General features: G+C 47.2%; 1 protein-coding gene across 4 annotated transcripts in view; it reads left to right on the forward strand.

Annotated features, from left to right (window-relative positions):
* SLC26A5 (solute carrier family 26 member 5) overlaps window positions 1-25,149 on the forward strand; it is a 42,911-nt gene extending 17,762 nt beyond the window's left edge. The window contains exons 8-18 of one of the 4 annotated variants that reach the window (XM_038741169.1): window positions 364-511; window positions 3,041-3,154; window positions 7,563-7,640; window positions 8,015-8,110; window positions 9,205-9,311; window positions 13,544-13,613; window positions 16,769-16,861; window positions 18,376-18,483; window positions 19,544-19,759; window positions 21,735-21,789; window positions 24,949-25,149. In XM_038741169.1, the coding sequence (XP_038597097.1) occupies window positions 364-511; window positions 3,041-3,154; window positions 7,563-7,640; window positions 8,015-8,110; window positions 9,205-9,311; window positions 13,544-13,613; window positions 16,769-16,861; window positions 18,376-18,483; window positions 19,544-19,759; window positions 21,735-21,789; window positions 24,949-25,133 (1,270 nt within the window). In that variant the 3' untranslated portion in view covers window positions 25,134-25,149. The remainder of the gene's footprint in view (window positions 1-363; window positions 512-3,040; window positions 3,155-7,562; window positions 7,641-8,014; window positions 8,111-9,204; window positions 9,312-13,543; window positions 13,614-16,768; window positions 16,862-18,375; window positions 18,484-19,543; window positions 19,760-21,734; window positions 21,790-24,948) is intronic. The other 3 variants (XM_038741170.1, XM_038741171.1, XM_038741172.1) reach the window with 3 other exon arrangements.
* The last annotated feature ends 1,312 nt before the right edge of the window (window positions 25,150-26,461 follow it).

Below are 26,461 nucleotides of genomic sequence, written 5' to 3' on the forward strand. Positions count from 1 at the left end.
CCCGAGGTCACACAGCAGTAGACAAGTGGCGGAGTTGGGATTAAAACCCAGCTCCGCCAACTGTCAGCTGCGTGACTCTGGGCAAGTCACTTCACTTCTCCGTGCCTCAGTGACCTCATCTGTAAAATGGGGATGAAGACTGGGAGCCCTCCCCGTGGGGCAACCTGATCAACCTGTAACCTCCCCAGCACGTAGAACGTAGCCCTTAACAAATGCTATTTATTATTATTATTATTATTATGCTTCTGACTTTCAGGCCCGGGCTCTAATCACTAGGCCACGTTGAAGTGAGGCCCGACCCTTCGCGGCCTGCGTGTCCCGGGCCCCCGCAGAGCGGGTCTCTCTCTGGCCGTCCCGTTTCAGGCTGGGGACCCCGGCGGTCCCGGACGCCAGTCTCTTCCACCTGGTCTACGTGGATGCCATCGCCATTGCCATCGTCGGCTTCTCGGTGACCATCTCGATGGCCAAGATCTTCGCCATTAAGCACGGCTATCAGGTGGATGGAAATCAGGTAAGGCCACCCTCCCTTACCAGCCCCAGGGCTCGGAGCCGTTCGGCAGGTTAATGAGCGGAAAGCCGAGCCCAGACGTCTATCTACGTCTAAGAGAAGCAGCGCGGCTCAGTGGAAAGAGCACAGGCTTGGGAGTCAGAGGTCATGGGTTCAAATCCCGGGTCTTCCAACTGCCGGCTGTGTGACTTTGGGCAAGTCATGTCACTTCTCTGGGCCTCAGTTGCCTCATCTGTAAAATGGGGATTGACTGTGAGCCCCCCGTGGGACAACTTGTAACCTCTTGCTCTTAGAACAGTGCTTTGCACATAGTAAGCGCTCAATAAAAGCCATCATTATTATTATTATCTGCAATTTATTTAGTACTGGTATTTATTAAGCATTTACTATGTGCCAGGCATTGTATTAAGCACTGGAGTGGCTTTGCACATAGTAAGTGCTCAATAAAAGCCATCATTATTATTATTATCTACAATTTACATATTGCATCTGCAGTTTATTTTTAGTAATGGTATTTATGAAGCATTTACTATGTGCCAGGCATTGTATTAAGCACTGGAGTGGCTTTGCACATAGTGCTCAATAAAAGCCATCATTATTATTATTATCTACAATTTATATATTGCACCTGCAATTTATTTAGTAATGGCATTTATTAAGCATTTACTATGTGCCAGGCATTGTATTAAACACTGGAGTGGCTTTGCACATAGTAAGCGCTCAATAAAAGCCATCATTATTAATATTATCTACAATTTATATATTGCATCTGCAATTTATTTAGTAATGGCATTTATTAAGCATTTGCTATGTGCCAGGCATTGTATTAAGCACTGGAGTGGCTTTGCACATAGTAAGCGCTCAATAAAAGCCGTCATTATTATTATTATCTACAATTTATATATTGCATCTGCAATTTATTTAGTAATGGTATTTATGAAGCATTTACTATGTGCCAGGCATTGTATTAAGCACTGGAGTGGCTTTGCACATAGTAAGCGCTCAATAGAAGCCATCATTATTATTATTATCTACAATTTATATATTGCATCTGCAATTTATTTAGTAATGTTATTAAGCATTGAATGAATGACTGAGCCCGCTGTCGGGTAGGGGCCGTCTATGTTGCCAACTTGGACTTCCCAAGCGCTTAGTCCAGTGCTCTGCACACAGTAAGCGCTCAATAAATACGATTGAATAAATGAATGACTAGGGGAGTGGTGCGTGCGATTGAAGGCTTTAAAGCCGATGATATGGAGTTTCTGTTTGATGCGGAGGTGGATGGGCGACCACGGGAGGTTCTTTCCATGGCTGCCTCACAAGAGGGTACAGTCTTCTCCCCGGAAGATCGCCCTCCGTGCCAAGCAGCCATGGGTGTTGCCGAGATTCCCCCCCCACTAAAAACAGGGAACTGGGAGGAACTGGATCCAGTGGCTTTGGCTTGCTGGTGGACCCCCAACCTACTGGGAGCGGGGGCTGATGGGCACAAGTCACTAACTGTGACTCCCCCCCTCTAGACTGTAACCTCGTCGTGGGCAGGGAACGTGTCCGCTCATTCTGTCGGATTGTCCTCTCATCATTATCATCATCATCAATCGTATTTATTGAGCGCTTACTATGTGCAGAGCACTGTACTAAGCGCTTGGGAAGTACAAATTGGCAACATACAGAGACAGTCCCTACCCAACAGTGGGCTCACGGTCTAAAAGGGGGAGACAGAGAACAAAACCAAACATACTAACAAATAGGATAGATATGTACAAGTAAAATAAATAGAGTAATAAATATGTACAAACATACACACATATATACAGGTGCTGTGGGGAAGGGAAGGAGGTAAGATGGGGGGATGGAGAGGGGGACGAGGGGGAGAGGAAGGAAGGGGCTCAGTGTGACTCCCCCCCTCTAGACTGCAACCTCGTCGTGGGCAGGGATCATTCTGTCGGATTGTCCTCTCCGAGCGCTTAGGCCAGTGCTCTGCACAGAGTAAGCGCTCAATAAATTTTAGACTGTGAGCCCACTGTTGGGTAGGGACTGTCTCTATGCGTTGCCAACTTGTGCTTCCCAAGCGCTTAGTGCAGTGCTCTGCACACAGTAAGCGCTCAATAAATACGATTGATGATGATGATGATAAATACTGATTGCCCCAGCTCCTGCTGAACTCTTCTGCATGTACCTCAGCAGGAGGTGAGAGAGGGGGGTCTGGGACAGGAAAACACACCCACCCCTCTGTTTTGAGAAGCAGCGTGGAAAGAGCACAGGCTTTGGAGTCCGAGGTCACGGGTTCAAATCCCGGCTCCGCCAGTTGTCAGCTGGGCAAGTCACTTCACTTCTCTGTGCCTCAGTTCCCTCATCTGTAAAATGGGGATTAGACTGCGAGCCCCCACCGTGGAACAACCTGATCACCTTGTAACCTCCCCAGCTCTTAGAACAGCGCATTGCACATAGTGAGCGCTTACTAAATGCCGTCATTATTATAATTTTGCGGAACCTTACTGCTTTCTCTCTCTGTTTTTTTTTTTTCCTGGAAAGGAGCTCATTGCCCTGGGGATTTGCAATTTCTTCGGATCTCTCTTCCAAACCTTCTCCATCTCGTGCGCCATTTCACGGAGCCTGGTGCAGGAGGGCACCGGGGGAAAGACCCAGGTGTGTACACGGACCGGCCGCGGTGAGGGCCGGGAGGCGACGCCGCATCTGAGGTTGCCCACCGCCGGGTTGAGGATTGAGGTCGGAAGGAATTGGAGGCATTTGTTGTTTTGTTTTGGGGTTTTTTTTTAGGTATTTGTTAATAGTAACAATGGCATTTGTTAAGCACTCGTGGCAGACACTGTATTAAGCGCTTACTATATACCTCAGTAAGCACTGGGGCTTATCAAGCTGATCAGGTTGAATACAGTCCCTGTCCTACTTGGGGCTCACGGTCTTAGTCCCCATTTTACAGATAAGGTAACTGAGGCACAGAGAACTTGAGAAGCAGCAGGGCCTAAGTGATAGAGTGTGGAACTAGGAGGCAGAGGACCTGGGTTCTAATCCCGGCTCCCCCAAATGTCTGCTGTGTGATCTTGGGCCAGTCACTTCAGTTTTCCGGGACTCGATTCCCTCCCCTGTAAACTGGGGCTTGAGACCGGGAACCCCATGTGGGACACAGGCTGTGTCCAACCTGACGATCTTGTATCTACCCCAGCACTTAGTACAGTACCTGGCCTGTTGTAAGCGCTTAACAAATACCACGAGAAAGGAAAAAAAATTGCAGTGAGTTCCCCAGGAGGGGGATGATAGGGAGTCCTGAATCTGCAAACTGGCAGAGGGGGAACCCCATTGAATCCAGCATTCATTCATTCATTCAATCGTATTTATTGAGCGCTTACTGTGTGCAGAGCACTGTACTAAGCACTTGGGAAGTCCAAGTGAGAAGCAGCGTGGCTCACTGGAAAAGAGCTTTGGAGTCAGAGATCACAGGTTCAAATCCTGCTCTGCCAATTATCAGCTGTGTGACTTTGGGCAAATCACTTCACTTCTCTGTGCCTCAGTTTCCTCATCTGTAAAATGGGGATTAGTAATAATAATGGCATTTATTAAGCGCTTACTATGTGCAAAGCACTGTTCTAAGCACTGGGGAGGTTACAAGGTGATCAGGTTGTCCCACAGGGGGCTCACAATCTTAATCCCCATTTTACAGAAGAGGGAACTGAGGCCCAGAGAATTTAAGTGACTTGCCCAGAGTCACACAGCTGACAAGTGGCGGAGCTGGGATTTGAACCCATGACCTCTGACTCCAAAGCTCTTTCCACTGAGCCACGCGAGTGCCCCCGTGGGACAACCTGATCACCTTGTAACCTCCCCAGCGCTTAGAACGGCGCTTTGCACATAGTAAGCGCTTAATAAATGCCATCATTATTATTATTGTTATTACCAGTTGTCATTCATTCATATTTATTGAGCGCTTACTGTGTGCAGAGCACTGCACTACAAGTTGGCAACAGACAGAGACGGTCCGTAGCCAACAACGGGCTCACAGTCTAGAAGGGGAAGACAGAGAACAAAACAAAACGTGTGAACAGGTGTCAAGCCATCGGAATAAATAGAAGTCAAGCTAGACGCACATCATTAACAAAATAAAATAAATAGAATAGTAAACATGTACAAGTAAAATAATGAGTGGCATCTTAACCTAAGGAAAGGCCTGACACCGTTGACTTTTTTCTGATATCTTAAAGTCTCCGGACCCTTTTAGAGCCAGGCTTTTACCAACATATTCCACCCCTAAATCACAGACTCCCTCGTACCTGTTGAGTCTAGCCGTTATTTTAAAACTGTCCACAAGGCGGAGCTCTAAGCTCAATTAGAAATAGCTGTCTTGAATTCAGCCTGAAAACATTCATTCATTCAATCGTATTTATTGGGCGCTTATTTTAAAACTGTCCACAAGGCGGAGCTCTAAGCTCAATTAGAAATAGCTGTCTTGAATTCAGCCTGAAAACATTCATTCCTTCGTATTTATTGAGCGCTTATTTTAAAACTGTCCACAAGGCGGAGCTCTAAGCTCAATTAGAAATAGCTGTCTTGAATTCAGCCTGAAAACATTCATTCATTCATTCAATGGTATTTATTGAGCGCTTATTTTAAAACTGTCCACAAGGCGGAGCTCTAACCTCAATTATAAATAGTTGTCTTGAATTCAGCCTGAAAACATTCATTCAATCGTATTTATTGAGCGCTTATTTTAAAACTGTCCACAAGGCGGAGCTCTAAGCTCAATTATCATCATCATCAATCGTATTTATTGAGCGCTTACTATGTGCAGAGCACTGAACTAAGCGTTTGGGAAGTACAAATTGGCAACATATAGAGACAGTCCCTACCCAGCAGTGGGCTCACAGTCTAAAAGGGGGAGACAGAGAACAAAACCAAACATGCTAACAAAATAAAATAAATAGGATAGATATGTACAAGTAAAATATAAATAGCTGTCTTGAATTCAGCCTGAAAACATTCATTCATTCAATCGTATTTATTGAGCGCTTATTTTAAAACTGTCCACAAGGCGGAGCTCTAAGCTCAATTATAAATAGCTGTCTTGAATTCAAAACATTCATTCAATGGTATTTATTGAGCGCTTATTTTAAAACTGTCCACAAGGCGGAGCTCTAAGCTCAATTATAAATAGCTGTCTTGAATTCAGCCTGAAAACACTCATTCATTCATTCAATGGTATTTATTGAGCGCTAATTTTAAAACTGTCCACAAGGCGGAGCTCTTAGCTCAATTATAAATAGCTGTCTTGAATTCAACCTGAATCATTAATTCATTCAATCGTATTTATTGAGTGCTTACTGTGTGCAGAGCACTGTACTAAGCGCTTGGGAAGTCCAAGTTGGCAACAGATAGAGATGATCCCTACCCAACAGTGGGCTCACAGTCTAGAAGGGGGAGACAGAGAACAGAACAAAACATATTAACAAAATAAAATAAATAGAATAAATGAAATAAGTAGAGTAGTAACATGAAAACATGAAAATCATTTGCTTCTTTCAGGATTCAGAAGTTGACAATAGGCATTCATTCATTCAATCGTATTTATTGAGCGCTTACTGTGTGCAGAGCACTGTACTAAGCGCGTGGGAAGACCAAGTTGGCAACATAGAGAGACGGTCCCTACCCAACAGTGGGCTCACAGTCTGGAAGGGGGAGACAGAGAACAGAACAAAACATATTAACAAAATAAAATAAATAGAATAAATATGTACAAATGAAATAAATTGAGTAATAACATGAAAACGTGAAAATCATTTGCTCCTTTCAGGATTCAGAAGTTGACAATAGGCAGTCATTCATTCAATCGTATTTATAGAGCGCTTACTGTGTTTAGAGCACTGTACTAAGCGCTTGGGAAGTCCAAGTCGGCAACATATAGAGACCCTTCCCCAACAGTGGGCTCACAGTCTAAAAGGGGGAGACAGAGAACAAAACCAAACATATTAACAAAATAAAATAAATAGAATAAATATGTACAAATGAAATAGTGTAATAACATGAAAACATGAAAATCATTTGCTCCTTTCAGGATTCAGAAGCTGACAATAGGCATTCATTCATTCAATCAATCATATTTATAGAGTGCTTACTGTGTGCAGAGCACTGTACTAAGTGCTTGGGAAGTCCAAGTCGGCAACACGTAGAGACTGTCCCTACCCAACAGCAGGCTCACAGTCTAGAAGGGGGAGACAGAGAACAAAACCAAACATACTAACAAAATAAAATAAATAGAATAGATATGTACAAGTAAGATAAATAAATAGAGTAATAAAAATGTACAAACATATATTGGAGAAGCAGCGTGGCTCAGTGGAGAGGAGCATGGGCTTTGGAGTCAGAGGCCATGGGTTCAAACCCCGGCTCCGCCAGTTGTCAGCTGTGTGACTTTGGGCAAGTCACTTAGCCCGCTGTTGGGTAGGGACCGTCTCTATATGTTGCCAACTTGTACTTCCCAAGCGCTTAGTACAGTGCTCTGCACACAGCGCTCACTAAATACGATTGATCGATTAACTTCTCTGTGCCTCGGTTCCCTCATCTGTAAAACGGGGCTTGAGACTGTGAGCCCCCCGTGGGACAACCTGATCACCTTGTAACCTCCCCAGTGCTTTGCACATAGCAAGCGCTTAATAAATGCCATCATTATCATTATTATTATTATATATGCATATATACGGATGCTGTGGGGAAGGGAAGGAGGTAAGATGGGGGGGGATGGAGAGGGGGAGAGGAAGGAAGGGGTGCTTACTAACACTTAGTAAGCACTTAACAAATACCGTAGTTATGAACTGGACAAACTTCTTGTCCAGAGGTTGCAACTGGGGGTGTGAGAGGGGCATCTCCTGCCAAGGAGAGGCTTGGGAACTGGGGAGCCAAGGCAATGGGGAAGTCGCATTAGCTTTGGCACCCGACTGGAGTTTTTGGGATGGTTTTCCCAAGGGACCCACCCCACCACCCCACCCTTTCCCCGCGCTGAGCCGGGACCCCATTTTGCCCACTAACCGCGCTCCGACCCCTTCAGCTCGCAGGTTGCTTAGCCTCTTTAATGATCCTGTTGGTCATCTTGGCGGCCGGCTTCCTCTTCGAGTCCCTGCCTCAGGTGGGTTCGGAGGCCGTCGCGGAAACCCGCCCGCCGGGACGAGCGGCCGGACTCGGATGGAGGGTGGCGGGGCCGGGAGCGCGGGGGAGAGGCCGCGTGGAGCTCATTCATTCAATCAATCGCATTTATTGAGCGCTTACTGTGTGCAGAGCACTGGACTAAGCGCTTGGGAAGTCCAAGTTGGCAACATACAGAGACGGTCCCTACCCAACAGCGGGCTCACAGTCTAGAAGACTGATTAAGACCGGGAGCCCCCCGTGGGACAACCTGATCACCTTGTAACCTCCTCAGCGCGTGGGCCGGTGCTCTGCACATAGCAAGCGCTTGATAAATGCCGTCGTTATTATTATTAAACGTGTCGCGGTGGTTTGCAGGCTGTGCTGGCGGCCATCGTGATCGTGAATCTGAAAGGCATGATGATGCAGTTCACCGACCTCCCGCATTTCTGGAGAACCAGTAAAATCGAACTGGTGAGTGACCGGACCCTGATGGAAGAGCCTCGCTCTCCTCCAACCACGCTGAAGCCCCCGGGGCAGCGGTGTGCCATCAGCCAACCGTTCGTTCGTTGTCGTATTTATTGAGCGCTTACTCTGTGCAGAGCGCTGTGCTAGAGAAGCAGCGTGGCTCAGTGGGAATCAATCAATCAATCAATCGTATTTATTGAGCGCTTACTGTGTGCAGAGCACTGCACTAAGCGCTTGGGAAGTACAAGTCGGCAACACATAGAGACAGTGCCTATTCAACAGCGGGCTCACAATCTAGAAGGGGGAGACAGAGAAGAAAACCAAACCTACTAACAAAATAAAATAAATAGAATAGATATGTACAAGTAAAATAAATATGTACAAACATATATCCATATATACAGGTGCTGTGGGGAAGGGAAGGAGGTAAGATGGGATGGAGAGGGGGACGAGGGGGAGAGGAAGGAAGGGGCTCAGTCTGGGAAGGCCTCCTGGAGGAGGTGAGCTCTCAGTAGGGCCTTGAAGGGAGAAAGAGCCCGGGCTTTGGAGTCAGAGGTCATGGGTTCAAATTCCGGCTCCGCCAATTGTCAGCTGGGTGACTTTGGGCAAGTCACTTCTTTGCGCCTCAGTTCCCTCATCTGTAAAATGGGGATTAAGACTGCGAGCCCCACGTGGGACAACCTGATCACCTTGTATCCCCCCAGTGCTTAGAACAGTGCTTGGCACATAGTAAGCGCTTAACAAATACCATCATCATTATTATTATTATTATTACTAAGCGCATGGAAGAGTACAGTATAACAATAAACAGGCATATTCTCCCTTCCCACAACGAGTTTTCAGTCTAGAGGGGGAGACAGGCATTAATAGAAATAAATAAATGACAGATATGGACGTAAGTGGTGTGGGGCTGGGAGGGGAGCAAGTCAGGGCGACGCAGAAGGGAGTGGGAGAAGAGGAAAGGGGGACTTAGTCGAGGAAGACCTCTTGGAGGAGGTGTGCTTTGAATGAGGCTTTGAAGCCAGGAGAGTGCGTCCTGTGTGTCGGAGGGGAAGAGGAGAGGCCCCGTTGTAACCTGGAGCTTTCTGCCTGTGGTTTAGACGATCTGGCTCACTACCTTTGTCTCCTCCCTGTTCCTGGGCCTGGACTACGGTCTGATCACGGCGGTCATCATCGCGCTGATGACAGTCATCTACCGGACCCAGAGGTGAGCCCGCGGCCCGCTGACAGAGCGCTGCCCTTCCGTGTCGCTCAGTCAGTCGTATTTATTGGGTGCTTATTGTGCATTCACAGACTGGAATGCCTTCTGCTAGCCTGTCTTTCCGGAGTCTCGGGGTTTGGAGCGGTGCTGGCCAACTAGAAGAACTGATTTAACAATAATACTAGGTGCTTGGGAGAGTACTATGAGAAGCAATCAATCAATCAATCAATCAATCAATCGTATTTATTGAGCGCTTACTATGTGCAGAGCACTGTACTAAGCGCTTGGGAAGTACAAATTGGCATCACATAGAGACAGTCCCTACCCGACAGTGGGCTCACAGTCCAAAAGGGGGAGACAGAGAACAGAACCAAACATACCAACAAAATAAAATAAGTAGGATAGAAATGTACAAGTAAAATAAATAAATAAATAAATAAATAAACAGAGTAATAAATATGTACAACCATATATACATATATACAGGTGCTGTGGGGAGGGGAAGGCGGTAAGGCGGGGGGATGGAGAGGGGGACGAGGGGGAGAGGAAAGAAGGGGCTCAATCTGGGAAGGCCTCCTGGAGGAGGTGAGCTCTCAGCAGGGCCTTGAAGGGAGGAAGAGAGCTAGCTTGGCGGATGGGCAGAGGGAGGGCATTCCAGGCCCGGGGGATGACGTGGGCCGGGGGTCGATGGCGGGACAGGCGAGAGCGAGGTACAGTGAGGAGATTAGTGGTGGAGGAGCGGAGGGTGCGGGCTGGGCAGTAGAAGGAGAGAAGGGAGGTGAGGTAGGAGGGGGGCGAGGTGATGGAGAGCCTTGAAGCCCAGGGTGAGGAGTTTCTGCCTGATGCGCAGATTGATCGGTAGCCATTGGAGGTTTTTGAGGAGGGGAGTGATATGTCCAGAGCGTTTCTGGACAAAGATAATCCGGGCAGCAGCATGAAGTATGGATTGAAGTGGAGAGAGACACGAGGATGGGAGATCAGAGAGAAGGCTAGTGCAGTAGTCCAGACGGGATAGGATGAGAGCTTGAATTAGCAGGGTAGCGGTTTGGATGGAGAGGAAAGAGCGGATCTTGGCAATGTTGCGGAGCTGAGACCGGCAGGTTTTGGTGACGGCTTGGATGTGAGGGGTGAATGAGAGAGCGGAGTCGAGGATGACACCAAGGTTGCGGGCTTGTGAGACGGGAAGGATGGTAGTGCCGTCAACAGAGATGGGAAAGTCAGGGAGAGGACAAGGTTTGGGAGGGAAGACAAGGAGCTCAGTCTTCGACATGTTGAGCTTTAGGTGGCGGGCGGACATCCAGATGGAGATGTCCTGAAGGCAGGAGGAGATGCGAGCCTGGAGGGAGGGGGAGAGAGCAGGGGCAGAGATGGAGATCTGGGTGTCATCAGCGTAGAGGTGATAGTTGAAGCCGTGGGAGCGAATGAGGTCACCAAGGGAGTGAGTGTAGATTGAGAACAGAAGGGGACCAAGCACTGAACCTTGGGGAACTCCCACAGTAAGAGGATGGGAGGGGGGGGGGGGAGCAGCGTGGAAATCAATCAATCAATCAATCGTATTTATTGAGCGCTTACTGTGTGCAGAGCACTGTACTAAGCGCTTGGGAAGCACAAGTTGGCAACATATAGAGACGGTCCCTACCCAACGGTGGGCTCGCAGTCTAAGAGCCCGGGCTTTGGAGTCAGAGGCCATGGGTTCAAATCCCGGCTCCGCCACTTGTCAGCTGTGTGACTTTGGGCAAGTCACTTCACTTCCCTGGGCCTCAGTTCCCTCATCTGTCAAATGGGGATGAAGGCCGGGAGCCCCTCGTGGGACAGCCTGATTACCTTGTATCTACCCCAGCGCTTAGAACAGTGCTTTGCACATAGCGCTTAACAAATACCAACGTTATTATTATTATTATTACTATACAATAACAGACTGACACATTCCCTGCCCACAAGGAGCTTAACAGTCTAGAGACTTTCCCAGTTAAAACTTAACACCGCCAAACTCACTCTGGGAATTAAAATTTGACAGTCGCCAGGGATTGAGGAATGGCATGAATACTCCCGGGGGCATCAATCAATCAATCAATCATATTTATTGAGTGCTTACTGTGTGCAGAGCACTGTACTAAGCGCTTGGGAAGTACAAGTAGGCAACATATAGAGACAGTCCCTACCCAACAGTGGGCTCACAGACTCGAATGCCTTCTGCTAGCCTGTCTTTCCGGAGTCTCGGGGTTTGGAGCGGTGCTGGCCAACTAGAACAACTGATTTAATAATAATTGCGATAATAATGATAATGATATTTGTTAAGCTCCAGGTACTGCACTAAGCGCTGGGGTGGATACAAGCAAATGGAGTCGGGCACAATCCCTGACCCACATGGGGCTCCACCGTCTTCATCCCCATTTTACAGAGGAGGGAATTGAGACCCGGAGAAGTGAAGTGAGTTGCCCAAGGCCACCCAGCAGACAAGTGGCAGAGCTGGGATTGGAACCCAGGTCTTCCAGAGAAGCAGCCTGGCTTAGCGGGAAGAGCCCGGGCTTGGGAGGCAGAGGATGAGGGTTTCTAATCCCAACTTCGCCACTTTATCAGCTGCGTGACTTTGGGCAAGTCGCTTCACTTCTCTGGGCCTCAGTTACCTCATCTGTGAAACGGGGGTGAAGACTGTGAGCCCCACCTGGGACAACCTGATACCGTTGTATCTATCATCATCAATCGTATTGAGCGCTTACTATGTGCAGAGCACTGTACTAAGCGCTTGGGAAGTACAAATTGGCAACATCTATCCCAGCGCTCGGCACATACAAACAAATACCGTCATTATTATTATTATTCGGACACCCAGGCCCGTGCTCTATCCCCTAGGCCGTGCTGCTGCTTCCATCTGTGATGGAAACGCCGATGTGTCTTGGTGATACTCATCCCCGCTTAGGGTGAGCAGGTGCCCACAGCCTCCTCTGGTCCCTGAAAATGCCCCAGGCTTCCCCGAGCCACCAGTTTCTGCAGGGAAGTGGATTCCTCTCTGTGCGGGCTAAGGAACCAGTTGTGCCAAAGAACCCACACCGTTGTTGGGCTAGATCATTTTATTTTGTTATCTGTCTCCCCTTTCTAGACTGTGAGCCCACTGTTGGGTTGGGACCATCTCTATATGTTGCCAACTTGTACTTACCAAGCGCTTAGTACAGTGCTCTGCACACAGTGAGCGCTCAATAAATACGGTTGAATGAATGAATGAATCAGCCACTGGTTCTTGAGAGGAAATGTTTCAACTTTGAGAGCCACCTTAAAACTTCCTTATCATTAATAATAGTAATAATGATTGTTATGGTATTTAAGTGCTTACAATGTGCCAGGCACTGGTCTAAGCACTGGGGTAATAATAATAATAATGATGGCATTTATTAAGCGCTTACTCTGTGCAGTGCACTGTTCTAAGCGCTGGGGAGGTTACAGGGTGATCAGGTTATCCCACAGGGGGCTCACAGTCTTAATCCCCATTTTACAGATGAGGGAACTGAGGCGCAGAGAAGTGAAGTGACTTGCCCAAAGTCACACAGCTGACAACTGGTGGAGCCGGGATTTGAACCCCTGACCTCTGACTCCAAAGCCCCGGCTCTTTCCACTGAGCCGCGCTGCTTCTCCAAGAGATGATCCATTTGGACCCAGAGCCTGCCTCACAGTAGGGCTCACAGTCTTAATCCTCATTTTATATCATTTTATTATTTATATTATTTTGTAAATGAAGAAACTGAGTCACAGAGAAGAGAAGTGACTTGCTTAAGGTCATACAGCAGACAAACGGCGGAGCTGGGATTAGAACCTGGGTCCTTCTGAGTTCAGGCCCGTGCTCCATCCACTACTTATATATTAATGTCCGTCTCCCCGTCTGGACTATAAGCTAATTATGGGCAGGGAATGTACCTGTTGTACTCCCCAAGTGCTTAGGACAGTGTTCAGCACATAGTAGGTGCTCAGTAAATACCATTGATAGATTTAAGCTGAATCCTCTCTTCCCAGAGCGAGGTGGGCTTCCTGATTGTCTTATAGCTCCTTTAGACAGGGAACATTCATTCATTCAATCAATCGTATTTATTGAGCGCTTACTGTGTGCAGAGCACTGTACCAAGCGCTTGGAGTACATGTCTATCAACTCTGTACTCTCCCAAGAGTTTAGTACAGTGCTCCATATGCAGCGCTCAATAAGTACCGCCGATTGGGTTATCGTAACCTTCCCGTCTGTTTCTCTCCAGCCCGAGGTACAGGGTCCTTGGACAGATCCCTAACACGGATGTTTATTGTGACATTGATGCCTACGAAGAGGTGAGCCTCGTTTTTTTTTCTTTTCTTCCGATCCGCTGAACGATCGGGAAAGCAGTTGAGGCTGGGGATGATTGCAATTTCCTTACTGAATGAGGGCGGTTTGACGATCAAATCGAGGGGTTTGTAGTTCTATTTCTACTTCCCTAGACTGTAAGCTCGTCCTCTAGACCGTAAACCCGCTGTGGGCAGGGGATGTGTCTGCTGTATTGTTGTATTGTACTCTCCCTAGCACTTAATGTGTGCAGAGCGCTGTATGTGCCATTGATTAACTGATACTCCGGCTGAACTAACTTAAACCAGCCCTTCAAACTTGCTCTTTTTTGAAGATTATTGGTGCTCAGAAATAATAATAATAATAATGGCATTTTATTAAGTGCTTATTATGTGCAAAGCACTGTTCTAAGCGCTGGGGAGGAGACCAGGTAATCAGGTTGTCCCACGGGGGGCTCACGTCTTAATCCCCATTTTACAGATGAGGTAACTGAGGCCCAGAGAAGTTAAGTGACTTGCCCAAAGTCACACAGCTGACAGTTGGTGGAGCTGGGATTCGAACCCATGACCTCTGACTCACAAGCACGTGCTCTTTCCGTTGAGCCACGTCTGTGTGCCTTTTTCAGAAGACTGATTTTGTCCCTTCCAAATGGGGAAAACTGCTGCTGCCTGTGGGCAGGGGACATATATACTAATTCTGTAGTGTTGGACTCTCTCAACAACAATAATAATAATAATAATGGCATTTATTAAATGCTTACTATGTGCAAGGCACTGTTCTAAGCTCTGGGGAGGTTACAAGGTGATCAGGTTGTCCCACGGGGGGCTCACAGTCTTAATCCCCATTTTACAGATGAGGTAACTGAGGCACAGAGAAGTTAAGTGACTTGCCCAAAATCACACAGCTGACAGTTGGCGGAGCTGGGATTTGAACCCATGACCTCTGACTCCAAAGCCTGTGGTCTTTCCACTGAGCCATGCTGCTTCTCTGTGTGTGTTCTCTATGTGTTCTCAAGTGTTTAGTTCAGTGCTCTGCACATAGTAAGCCTTCAATAAATACCACTGATTGGGGAATATTCTTGGTACCAATCCCACCTCTCCCACAGGGCAGTGGTCAGGGTGAAAGGAGAGACAGTGTGGTGTAGTAGATAGAGCGTGGGCCTATGAGTCAGGACCTGGGTTCTAATCCCAGCTCTGCCACTTGTCTACCCAGTGGCCTTGGGCAAGTCACTTCACTGGGCCTCAGTTCCCTCACCTGTAAAACAGGATTGAGACTGGGAACCCCAAGTGGTTCATGGACTGGGTCCAATCTGATTAAGTGGTATCTACCCCGGTGCTTAGTACAGGGCCTGGGATATAGTAAGCGCTTAACGAATACCATTAAAAAAAAAAAAAAGTCCTTTTGTATTCAGAAAGCAGTCACCTGGGATTGGAGAGGCACGATGAATGAGGATCTTGGGGCGGAAAACTAGCTGCCTCTTATGGAAAGCTTGGGAGATGGTGTGCTTTTCATTTCTGTGAGTTGAATGTCTCCCTCCTCCCGAGGATCTCAAAACCAGTCTTAGCATCTGCCCAACAGTGCTGTTTTGGGGAACCTTTATTTATCTGAAAACTTCTTGGGACCCTCGCAGAAATGCAGTATATCGATCATCCAACATATCAAGGTGTGGGTTGATGCCATCTTTAAAGCCCTTTTCACACCTTGGCTGCCTCAGACCCAGGTGGATTTTCTCACCCCACCAATATGCCCCAGGACTTTAGCCTTCCCCTCCTTCAAAGCCCAACTGAAACCCCGCCTCTTTCAACAAGCCTGCCCCAACCAATTATTAGCAACCCGATAGCCACCTCTTGAATTGATTTTCTATTTTGCCCATCCTCAGAATGTGCCTGAATATGCGTATTTGGTATTCCTATATCTGCAAACTCCTGCTAGACTGTAAAGTGCTACATGTCTTCCAACTCCATTATACTGTATTCTCCCAAGTGCTTAGTACGGTACTCTACACAAAGTGAGCACTCAGTAAAGAGTAAGCACTCAATAAGGACCAGTGATAAATTGATCTATCCCCAGTCAGCTCCTAGCCAGCAGGAAATTATACTAAGATCCCAGCTGCTCAATAAGTGCAAGTACGCCACTACTACTATTACTACTACTATTTATGCTGCACCTTTTTGTGGAAAGCTTGGGAGATGGTGATTACTACTACTATTACTACTGCTCTTATTACTCTCTTAGTTTACTCTCACTCAGAGGTGAGTGAGAGGATTTAAGAAGTCCACACTTTGACCCAAGGCGGTGTTTCCCCTGGCCCCAATTTTTTTTAAAAGGTGTTCGTTAAGCACTTCCTATGTTCCAGTGCTGGGTAGGTACAAGCTAATCAGGTTGGACACAGTCTCTGCCCCACACAGGGCTCCCGGTCTTAATCCCGATTTTACAGATGAGGAAACGGAGGCAAAGAGAAGTGAAGTGACTTGCCCCAGGTCATGCAGCAGAGAAACGGCGGAGGTGGGATTAAAACCCAGGTCCTTTCTCTTTCCACTAGGACGTGCTGCTTCTCTATCATGGCAATCTACCGCGATGATACCACGGCATTTCTCCCTCTTTTCTGCTGTCTCTTGGAGAGCCAGGAGAGAGTTTGACCCCCTCCAGATCCACCCTGTGGGCCTGCAGAAGTCTCCTCCAGGCTCCTGGCTCGTTCTCCATCTCCCTCTGCTTGCTGCCGAGGCCCAGGAGGCCAGGACGGGACTAGGGCACACAGCGACTCTTCTCTTTCCCCGCCTGCTCCTCCAGCTTTGAGCCTCCCGCCTTGCCTCGTTCTTCTCCAGGGAAATAAGACTTCCTCCTTTCCCTTCCTTTCTCAAATCCCCTGTCCAGAGTGGGGAGCCTTCACAGCCAAGAAATGACCAAGTCACGCATCCCCTCTTGGTGCCCGGCACCTAGAAAGAGGCCCAGGAGGTGTCAATTCCCAGAGCACGGGGTTTCAGCCGACGAAGGGTGAAGGACCGGGCTCTGAAGTACAGCTCGCGCTGTACACCAAAGCCTAGGAGGGACTTTGGGGGTCATCCTCATCCACAGAGGGAGAGGGACGGCTTTTTGATTAAAGTGCTGATTGAAGAGACCACTCTTCTTTGTCCTCCTCCTCACCCCCTTCCCCCTTCTGCAGGTGAGAGAACACCCGGGGATTAAAATATTCCAGATCAATGCCCCCATCTACTATGCCAACAGCGACTTGTATAATAATGCTCTGCGGAGAAAGGTGAGTGGACAAGAGTCCTGTTTTGCCTCTTTAGGGTGCACTCCTCTTGCTGTGATCAGAGCTCTCCGATGCTCAGCCTCTGCTTCCCTAACTAACCTGCTTAGCAGAGGGAACAAGCGTTGTGCGTTTTTCTTTTGGAATCTGTTAAGCACTTACCATGTGCCAGGCGGTGTAGTAGTAGTAATAATAATAATAATAATAATGTTGGTATTTGTTAAGCACTTACTAAGTGCAAAGCACTGTTCTAAGCGCTGGGGGGATACAAGGAGATCAGGTTGCCCCACGCGGGGCTCACAATCTTAATCCCCATTTTACAGATGAGGTAACTGAGGCCCAGAGAAGTTAAGTGACTTGCCCAAAGTGTACCAAGCGCTAGGGTAGATACGAGATAATTGGGTCAGACACAGTCCCTGTCCCACATGGGGCTCCCTGTCTTTATCCGCATTTTACAGATGAGATAACTGAGGCCTAGTGAAGTGGTGTGCCTAAAATCCCACAGCAGGAAAGTGACGAATCCGGGATTAGAACCCAGGTCTTTTGACTCCCAGGGCTGTGCTGTTTCTATTTGGCCATGCCGCTTCACACTGCAGCTCCCTTTTTAATAATAATAATCACGATGGCATTTATTAAGCACTTACTGTGTGCAAATCACTGTTCTAAGCGCTGGGGAGGTTACAAGGTAATCGGGTTGTCCCATGGGGGTGCTTACAGTCTTAATCCCCATTTTACAGATGAGGGAACTGAGGCACAGAGAAGTTAAGTGACTGGTTGAATGAGTGGCTCCCGAATTGGACTAGTAATTAGAAAGGGCCATGGGAATAATCTCGGGCAGATTCCTGGAAGAGATGGCTGGGATTTAGACAAGAGGGAGATCGACAAGGGGAAGGAAGGTGTTTGAAAGCGAAGCTGATGCAGGTTTAGGGGACAGATTGGACAAAGATTCAGAGAGAGGATAAAAAAAAGTATCCTGATTGGGATGGAAGGAGTAGACAGGGAGCACCCGGAATTATGAGGGGATGAAGAGAAAAATCTGGGACTTGGATGGGAAACCAAGAAGCTGAGCTGTAGGTAGCACTTCCCTCTCCTGCTAAGACTGTAAGCCCCTTGTGGGACAGGAACGGTGTCTAACCCGATTAACTCGTGTAATAATAATAACAATTGTGGTATTTATTAAGCACTTACTATGTACCAGGCACTGTACTGAGCTCTGGGGTTGGTACAAGTTGATCAGGTTGGACACAGTCACAGTCTTAACTCCCATTTTATAGATGAGGGAACCGAGACACAGCGAAGTTAAAAGGGTTGTCCAAGGTGTCACAGCAGACAAGCGGCAGAGCCCCGATTATCTACCTCAGTGCTTGACACATAGCGCTTAGAACAGTGCTTTGCACATAGTAAGCGCTTAACAAATACCATTATTATTATTATATAATAAGCGCTTAACAAATACCATTATCATACATTAGTATTCCACTATGCACATAACATGATACTTTTGCATTTCCTCACACGAGACCGGAGTGAATGCAGCGGTTATAATGGCGGCCCGAAGGAAAATCCTGAAGAAGCACGCCAGGGAAATGAAGCGGACAAACAAGCCCAAATCGACAGTTGTCAAAGTTGTGAGTTGTGACTAGTTGGCCTTTTTCTGTCTAAGACTTTTCTCTCACCATATCATTCTCCAAGGGCAATATTTCCCCTCCCGTTTCCACAGATGGGAATATTTCTTAGCTCTTTTTTATGGCAATTTATTTAATGAAGGGTGTGGTGGAAGGATGGACTGACTTTGAAGTAATTTCCATTGATAGGCTGTAAAACAATTGTAAATGATAAGATCCTGGATCTGTCCTCTGTTCCCCAGCTGACAAGTGAAAGTCTTGTGTCCTTTTTATTTCGTTTGATACTCTCTAACCCCTAATATGCTGTGTGTAATTATTCTGAGGGGTGCTGATAGATGATGATTAACTGAGAAGAAATAGTGGATCTTTAACCCAGGCTGTGGAGTGGAACAAAGTCTTAAGTAGACCAGGTTCTTTTATCCCGGAAGCTTGAAAGAGTGCAGTGCAAGGTCAGACTACCTTAGGAAGAACTTTATTTGCTCGGCCCCTTTATTTGCACTCTTTTCCCTGGGCCTTTTCCCAGGGAAAGTGGGGAATTTAGGCTCCTGACACTGTCCCTTAATGATGGCCCGTGGACATCACCATCCCCAGAATCTCTTCCCTGGTGGCCTTAGGATTTGCTAAGTGTTTTGCAGTTAAAACCCTACCCAGAGACTAGACTGGTTGTGTTGAAAATAGCTGCATTTGGGCCGAACAATTTGTAGCTTAGCCCACCTCTTCTCCCACTCCCTTCTGCGTCACCCTCGTATGTGGATTTGTGCCCTTTTTTCACCCCTCCCTCAGTCCCACAGCACTTATGGACATATCCCCAATTTATTTTAACATCTGCCTTCCCCTCTAGACTCATTTTGGGCAGGGAACGTGTCTACCAACTCTGTTATATTGTACCAAGTGCTTAGTACAATGCTGTGCACACAGTAAGAGCTTAATAAATACAATTGATTGAGACCAACTGTGTGTCGTACTCTCCCAAGCAGTTAATACTGTGCTCTGCACACAGTAAGTGCTCGATAAATACGATTGATTGGTTGATTGTTGATATGTGGTTTGATTTGATTTTTAGGTTCATGATTCAGAAGGAGGTGGGGAAGGTGGTACAAAGCAGGAAATCCAGAATGATGAGCAAAGTGGAAAAGGCCCAGCCGAACTGATCGTCCAGAACACATTTCCAGAAGAACTGGAAAGGTTTATGCCACCAGGAGCTAATGTTCACACTATAATTTTGGATTTCACTCAAGTGAATTTTATAGATTCAGTCGGAGTAAAAACTCTAAAAGGTGTAAGTATTTAATTTCACATTTGATCCCTTTCTAAGTCGAGATTTAGTTTTTATCCACTTTGGGGGGATTGGGTCTTTGCCTTTAAGTGGAACAACCTGCAGACCTGGTACTGGTGATAAAACTTTGACTTGCTGTTAAATTTTTATCTTTCGAAAGCACTTTCATGGGCCCTGTGAGGGAAAGGCGGGAATTGCCATCCTTGTTTTATAGGGAAAGAAACTAAGGCACAGTTGGAGGATGTGACTTTGCCAAGGGCACTCAGTAGGAGAGTTTAATAATAATAATTTTGGTATTTGTTAAGCCCTTACTATGTGCAAAGCACTGTCCTAAGCGCTGGGGAGGATACAGGGTGATCAGGCCGTCCCAGGTGGGACTCACAATCTTCATCCCCATTTTACAGATGAGGTAACTGAGGTCCAGAGAAGTTGTGACTTGCCCAGAGTTACACAGCTGACACTCATTCATTCATTCAATCAATCATATTTATTGAGCGCTTACTGTGTGCAGAGCACTGTACTAAAAGTGCTTGGGAAGTAGAAGTTGGCAACATATAGAGACGGTCCCTACCCAACAGTGGGCTCACAGTCTAGAAGGGGGAGCCAGACAACAAAATATATTAACAAAATAAAATAAATAGAATAGTAAATATGTACAAGTAAAATAGAGTAATAAATGACAAGTGGCAGAGCTGGGATTTGAACCCATGACCTTTCACTCCCAAGCCCATGCACTTTCCACTGAGCCACGCTGCTTCTCTAAGCCTAAACCAGGTCTTCTAGCATCCATGACCAAAATAAGAACTATTTCTTAGTTTCCTCCCTCCATGAGAAGCAGCAGCATGGCCTAGTGGAAAGAGGACAGGCCTGGGAGTCCAGAAGACCTGAGTTCTAATCCTGGCTCTACCACTTGCCTACTGTGTGACCTTGGCAAGACGCATAAATTCTCTTTGTCTCAGTTCCCTCATCTGCAAAATGGGGATTCAGTACCAGTTCTCCCTCCTCCTGATTACCTTGTATCCGCCCCAGCGCTTAGAACAGTGCTGGTGCGTAGTAAGTGCTTAACAAATACCGTTATTATTTGTATTACTTAGACTGTGAGCCCCACGTGGGACCTGATCATCTTGTAGTAATAATTGTGATATTTGTTAAACTCTTTGTGCAGGCACTGTTCTAAGCGCTGGGGTAAATACAGGATTATCAGGTTGGACACAGTTCTGTTCCACATGGGGCTCAGAGTTTTAATCCACATCTTACAGATGAGGAAACTGAGGCCCAGAAAAGTGAAGTGACTGTCCACGGTCACTCAGCAGACAAGTGGCGGGGCCAGAATTAGAACCCAGGTCCATACTCTTGTCACCAGGCCATGCTGCTTTTATTTACCCCAGTGCTTGAAACAGAGTAAGTGCTTAACAAATACCACGATTATAGTAATAATAATAATAATGGTATTTATTAAGCACTTACTATTAGGATTCACAGAGAGTGGGAAACAGGATACTGGACTGGATAAAACCAATAATACTACTTTTTATGGAGAAGCAGTGTGGCCTAGTAGATAGGGCACAGCCCTAGGAGTCAAAAGGACTTGGGTTCTAATCTCAGCTCCACCATTTGTCTGCTGTGTGACTTTGGACTTTCACTCCTCCGTGCCTCAGTTACCTCATCTGTAAAATGGGGATTAAGAGTGTGAGCCCCATGTGGGACAGGGACTGTGTCCAACCTGATGATCTTAGATGTCACCCAGCATTTAGCACAGTGCCTGGCACATAGTAAGTGCTTAATGAATACCATGAAAAAGGTAACAAAAGGCTAAAGTATTCTAAAAATGGCTAAGCAAAGTCTTAATTATTCATGGGAAACACAGGAGGGAAGGAATGGGAACATTTTAAATCCACTTTCACTATAGACACAAGTCCATGAAAAAATATTTTATCCCTAAAGCAACCTAATAGAAACTTTATTCCACTCATTTCAGATCATAAAAGAATATGGAGACGTCGGTATCTACGTGTATGTAGCGGGGTGCAGTGGTGAGTCGGCTGCTGTGATGGAGAAAATTGCTCTGACCTTTGGCTTTGTGTGAACTTGTCTATTGTCTGTGCAAGGAAACTTTATTTTGTAACTCTTCAGTTTTCGGGTGCAGGGTGCTTGCTAGGACTCTGAAAATCACCCTTAAAATGAATCAATGGTATTTATTAATAATAATAATGTTGGCATTTATTAAGCGCTATGTGCAACGCACTGGTCTAAGCGCTAGGGAGGTTACAAGGTGATCAGGTTGTCCCACGGGGGGCTCACAGTCTTAATCCCCATTTTACAGATGAGGTAACTGAGGCCCAGAGAAGTTAAAGTGACCTGCTCAAAGTCACACAGCTCACAATTGGCGGAGCCAGGATTTGAACCCATAACCTCTGACTCCAAAGCCCACTGAGCCATGCTGCTTCTCTAATTGAGTGCTTACTGTGTGCAGAGCATTGTACTAAGCACTTGGGACAGTACATTATAATTTATTCATATGAATGTCTATCTCCCCCTCTAGCCTGTAAGCTTATAATAATAATATTGGTATTTATTAATCGCTTACTGTCTGTCAAGCCCTGCTCTATACCTTGGGTAGATACAAGATAATCAGGTTGGACACAGTCCTTGTCCCACACGGGGCTCACAATCTTAATCCCCATTTTGCAGATGAGGTGACTGAGGCACAGAAAAGTGCAGTGAGTAGCTTGCCCAAGGTAACACAGCAGACCAGTGGCAGAGTGAGGATTAGAACCCAGGTCCTTCAGACTTCCAAGCCCATGCTCTAGCCACGCCGCTTCCCAAGAGCTTAGTGTACAGGGTACTCTCTCAAGAGCATAGTACAGTTCTCTGCACCCAGGAAGCACTCAATAAATACCACTGACTTCATTATTTATCGGACATTAATAATAATAATAATAATAGAATTTATTAAGCGCTTACTATGTGCAAAGCACTGTTCTAAGCGCTTTAATGTTGAGCCTGGCCTGAAAGTGGGAGTCTAGAGGAGGGAGGACTCCACTACAGCCCTGTAGACTCCAAGCTCTGCCACTTGTCTGCTGTGTGACCATTTTACAAAGAGGAGATTGAGGCTGTGGGCTCCATGTGGGACGGGGACTGTGTCCAACCTGATAAACTTGTATATACCCCCCGCGCTTAGTACGTGCCTGGCACATAGTAAGCACTTAAGAAATACCACAATTATCTTTAGTTTGGTCTGGAGCCTGATACCACATGCTGCTGCTACTCTTCATTGGCTAATCCTCCAATCTTGTTTCCATTCTCTGCTTCCTCTTGCATCGTAGGTCATTGTGTTGCCTAGGTAATAATAATAATAATGGCGTTTATTAAGTGCTTACTATGTGCAAAGCACTGTTCTAAGTGCTGGGGAGGTTACAAGGTGATCACGTTGTCCCTCGGGGGCCTCAGTCTTAATTCCCATTTTACAGATGCGGTAACAGGCACAGAGAAGTTAAGTGACTTGCCCAAAGTCACACAGCTGACAATTGGCGGAGCCGGGGTTTGAACCCATGACCTCTGACTCCAAAGCCACACTGCTTAGTACTGAGTTGCCAAAATAGATTTTTTTTTGGTTGTGTTCAGCTTCTCTGATGCAGGCTGATAAATCATCTAGGTATTCTGTATGCTTCTGTCAATCTGCAATGCCTGGATTCAGCAAAGCATTTTTTCCCTCTATTGTATTTGTTAAGCACTTGCTATGTGCAAGGCCCTGATCTGAGCAGCTGGGGTAGGTAACAAGCTAATCAGGTTGTCCCACATGGGACTCATAGCCTTAATCCCCACTTTAATAATAATAATAATAATAATAATAATGATAGCATTTATTAAGCGCTTACTATGTGCCAAGTACTGTTCTAAGCGCTGGGGAGGTTACAAGGTGATCAGGTTGTCCCACGGGGGCCTCACAGTCTTAATCCTCGTTTTACAGACGTGGTAACTGAGGCCCAGAAGTGAAGTGACTTGCCCAAAGTCACACAGCTGACAATTGGCGGAGCTGGGATTTGAACCCATGACCTCAGACTCCAAAGCCCGGGCTCTTTCCACTGAGCCACGCTGCTTCTCTAGAGAAGCAGTGTGGTCTAGCGGACAGAGCATGGGGCCTGCGAGTCAAAAGGACCTGGGTTCTAATCCCGGCTCCACCACCTGCCTTGGCAAGTCACTTACCTTTCTGTGCCTCAGTTTCCTCATTTGTGAAATGGAGATTGACTTTGAGCCCCGTTTAAGACATGGACTGTGTCCAACCTGATTAGCTTGTATCTACCACAGTGCTTGACACATGGTAAGTGCTTAACGGATACCATCATTATTTTAATTTTACTGATGAGGCTACTGAGGCCCAGAAAAGTGACGTGTCCAGGGTCATACAGCAGACAAGTGGCGGAGCGGGGATTAGAACCCAGGACTCCTAGGCCCGAGATCTTTTCATCAGGCCACGCTGCTTCTTGGTCATTTTACAGTCACCTTGGATGACGGTTTTTAGGATACAGTCATCTCCATATGTTGTGAACCCCATGTGGGCCAGGGGCTTCGGATGATCCTCTAAGTTGGTTGTGATGTAAAATTTGGCAGCCATTCTGCTTTTTACCCCTAAACAGTTGCCTCACGAGGGCACTTCAATCAATGGTTCTTATTGAGCGCTTAACTCTGGGACCTGGATTCTAATCCTGTGTCCGCCACTTATCTGCTGTGTGACTTTGGGCAAGTCACTTCACTTCTGTGGGCCTCAGTTCCCTCATCTGTAGAAATGGGGATTAAGACTGTGAGCCCCATGAGGGACAGGGACTGTATCTAACCTTATATCTACCCTGGCATTTAGAATAGTGCCTTGGGAGCGTAGAGTACTTAGTAGATACAGTCATAGACTGTATCTAACCTTATATCTACCCCAGCACTTAGAACAGTGCCTTGGGAGTGTAGAGTACTTAGTAGACACAGTCATAGACTGTATCTAACCTTATATCTACCCCAGCACTTAGAACAGTGCCTTGGGAGCGTACTTAGTAGACACAGTCCTTGCTCTCAGAGAGCCTACCATCAGATCAGTCTTTTCCATCCCAGAGGCTTTGAAGTCCCAGCCTCTACGTGGCGGTTGTGTTTTTCAACGTTTGGGTCCCTCTAAATATACTCACGTGCCATTTCCTCTTTCCCAGAACAAGTGGTGGACGACCTCACGCGAAACAAGTTTTTCGAGAAGCCCTCCACGAAGGAAATGCTCTTCCACAGCATCTACGACGCAGTCCTGGGCTGCAGAGTCCGCGAAGCCCTGGCTCAGCAAGCAGCCCTGGCACCCCCGCCCCAGGAGGCCACGGACCAGCTGGACAGCCCGGAGCCATAGATGAGTAACGGCTCGCCCAGAGCGCGGGGTGGCTCGGAAGGGGCTTGGGATACAGAGCTGAGGGGCTGGGTGGGGGCCGGAGAGTTTTCCTTCCCTGTGGATAAAGTCTGAGCATGGGAATACTTACTGTATCCGAAGGGCGGATGAAGCCAATCCGTTTCCTTTCCCCTGTGTTTTCTGCTCAACCTGAGTATTTCCGGGATGATTTCCCCACTGCCCCTCCTTGGGGTTGTTGGCTTTAGCCCGGCCCCAGGGTTGAAACCAGGTGAAGAAACCCCGACCCGAGTCTCTAGTTTAAACCTGTCGGTCTCCTTGGTGCTGCCGTCTTTTCTGGTGTGTTGAGAGATGAATTGTTCTTGGCAGGCCCGGGAGAGGGGGGGAAATGGGTTCTTCTGTAAATGGGATGCTTTTATTCCAGTAAATGCCACGTTGGACCCGAGAATCTTAGGATGGCGGGGAGGAAGCATAGAATGAACCCATTTCCCACTTAAATGGGGTGTTTTTGTACTTTATATTTGCTACCCTGCACATAATAACTATGGTATGTGTGGTGTTAATTTTGGTATTTTTTAAGCACTTACTATGTGCAAAGCACTGTTCTAAGCGCTGGTATTAAGCACTGGGGTGGATACCAGCAAATGGGTTTGGACATTCCCTGTCCCGCATGGGGCTCATAGTCTTAATAGGCTGTAGTCCAGCCAAGGTAACTGAGGCACAGTGAAGTGACTCGCCCGAGGTCACCCAGTGGGCATGCTGCGGAGTTGGGAGGTCCTTGACTTCCCAGGCCCGTGCTCTAGCCACTAGGCCATGCTGCATCTCTAGTAGTAAATGCTCAGTAAATACCACTGCTTGATGCAGATGTAGAGGCCCCAGCCCTGGGCTGATTACCACATTACCACCATTGTCCCACACTGCTTTGGGAGCAATGCTCCGAGGAAGGCCCAGTCTCCTCCGGCCACTCCTGCTCGCGGCCCCGGGGACTAGGCCAGAAGTGTCCTCCCCTCATCCTGTTTCCTGGGGTGGGCTTTGCCCACAATTCTGGGCTGTGGCTCTGTGTGACTGCCCAGTTGAGGGTGGGATTTCCAGTCCAGGTGGTCCCCGGCTACCCACGGGCATCCAGCTTGACGCTGTTCGATGCCTCAGCCTCTGGTCTGGGAAAGTGGCTGTCTCTTGCGTGGGGTGTAGATGTCTGTGCCCACCCTTATTTGTGTGCGTGTATATGAGGAGGGTATGGTTACCCCTTAGTGTATGAATGATGGGTTTGGGGGCAGGGGTTGGGGGGGATTGTGCCCTTGTGTGGGGGTGAAGAGCGTGTGCCTGTGTGCTGA

The sequence above is a fragment of the Tachyglossus aculeatus genome, assembly GCF_015852505.1.
Source record: "Tachyglossus aculeatus isolate mTacAcu1 chromosome 12 unlocalized genomic scaffold, mTacAcu1.pri SUPER_6_unloc_1, whole genome shotgun sequence".
Classification (NCBI taxonomy): Eukaryota; Metazoa; Chordata; class Mammalia; order Monotremata; family Tachyglossidae; genus Tachyglossus; species Tachyglossus aculeatus.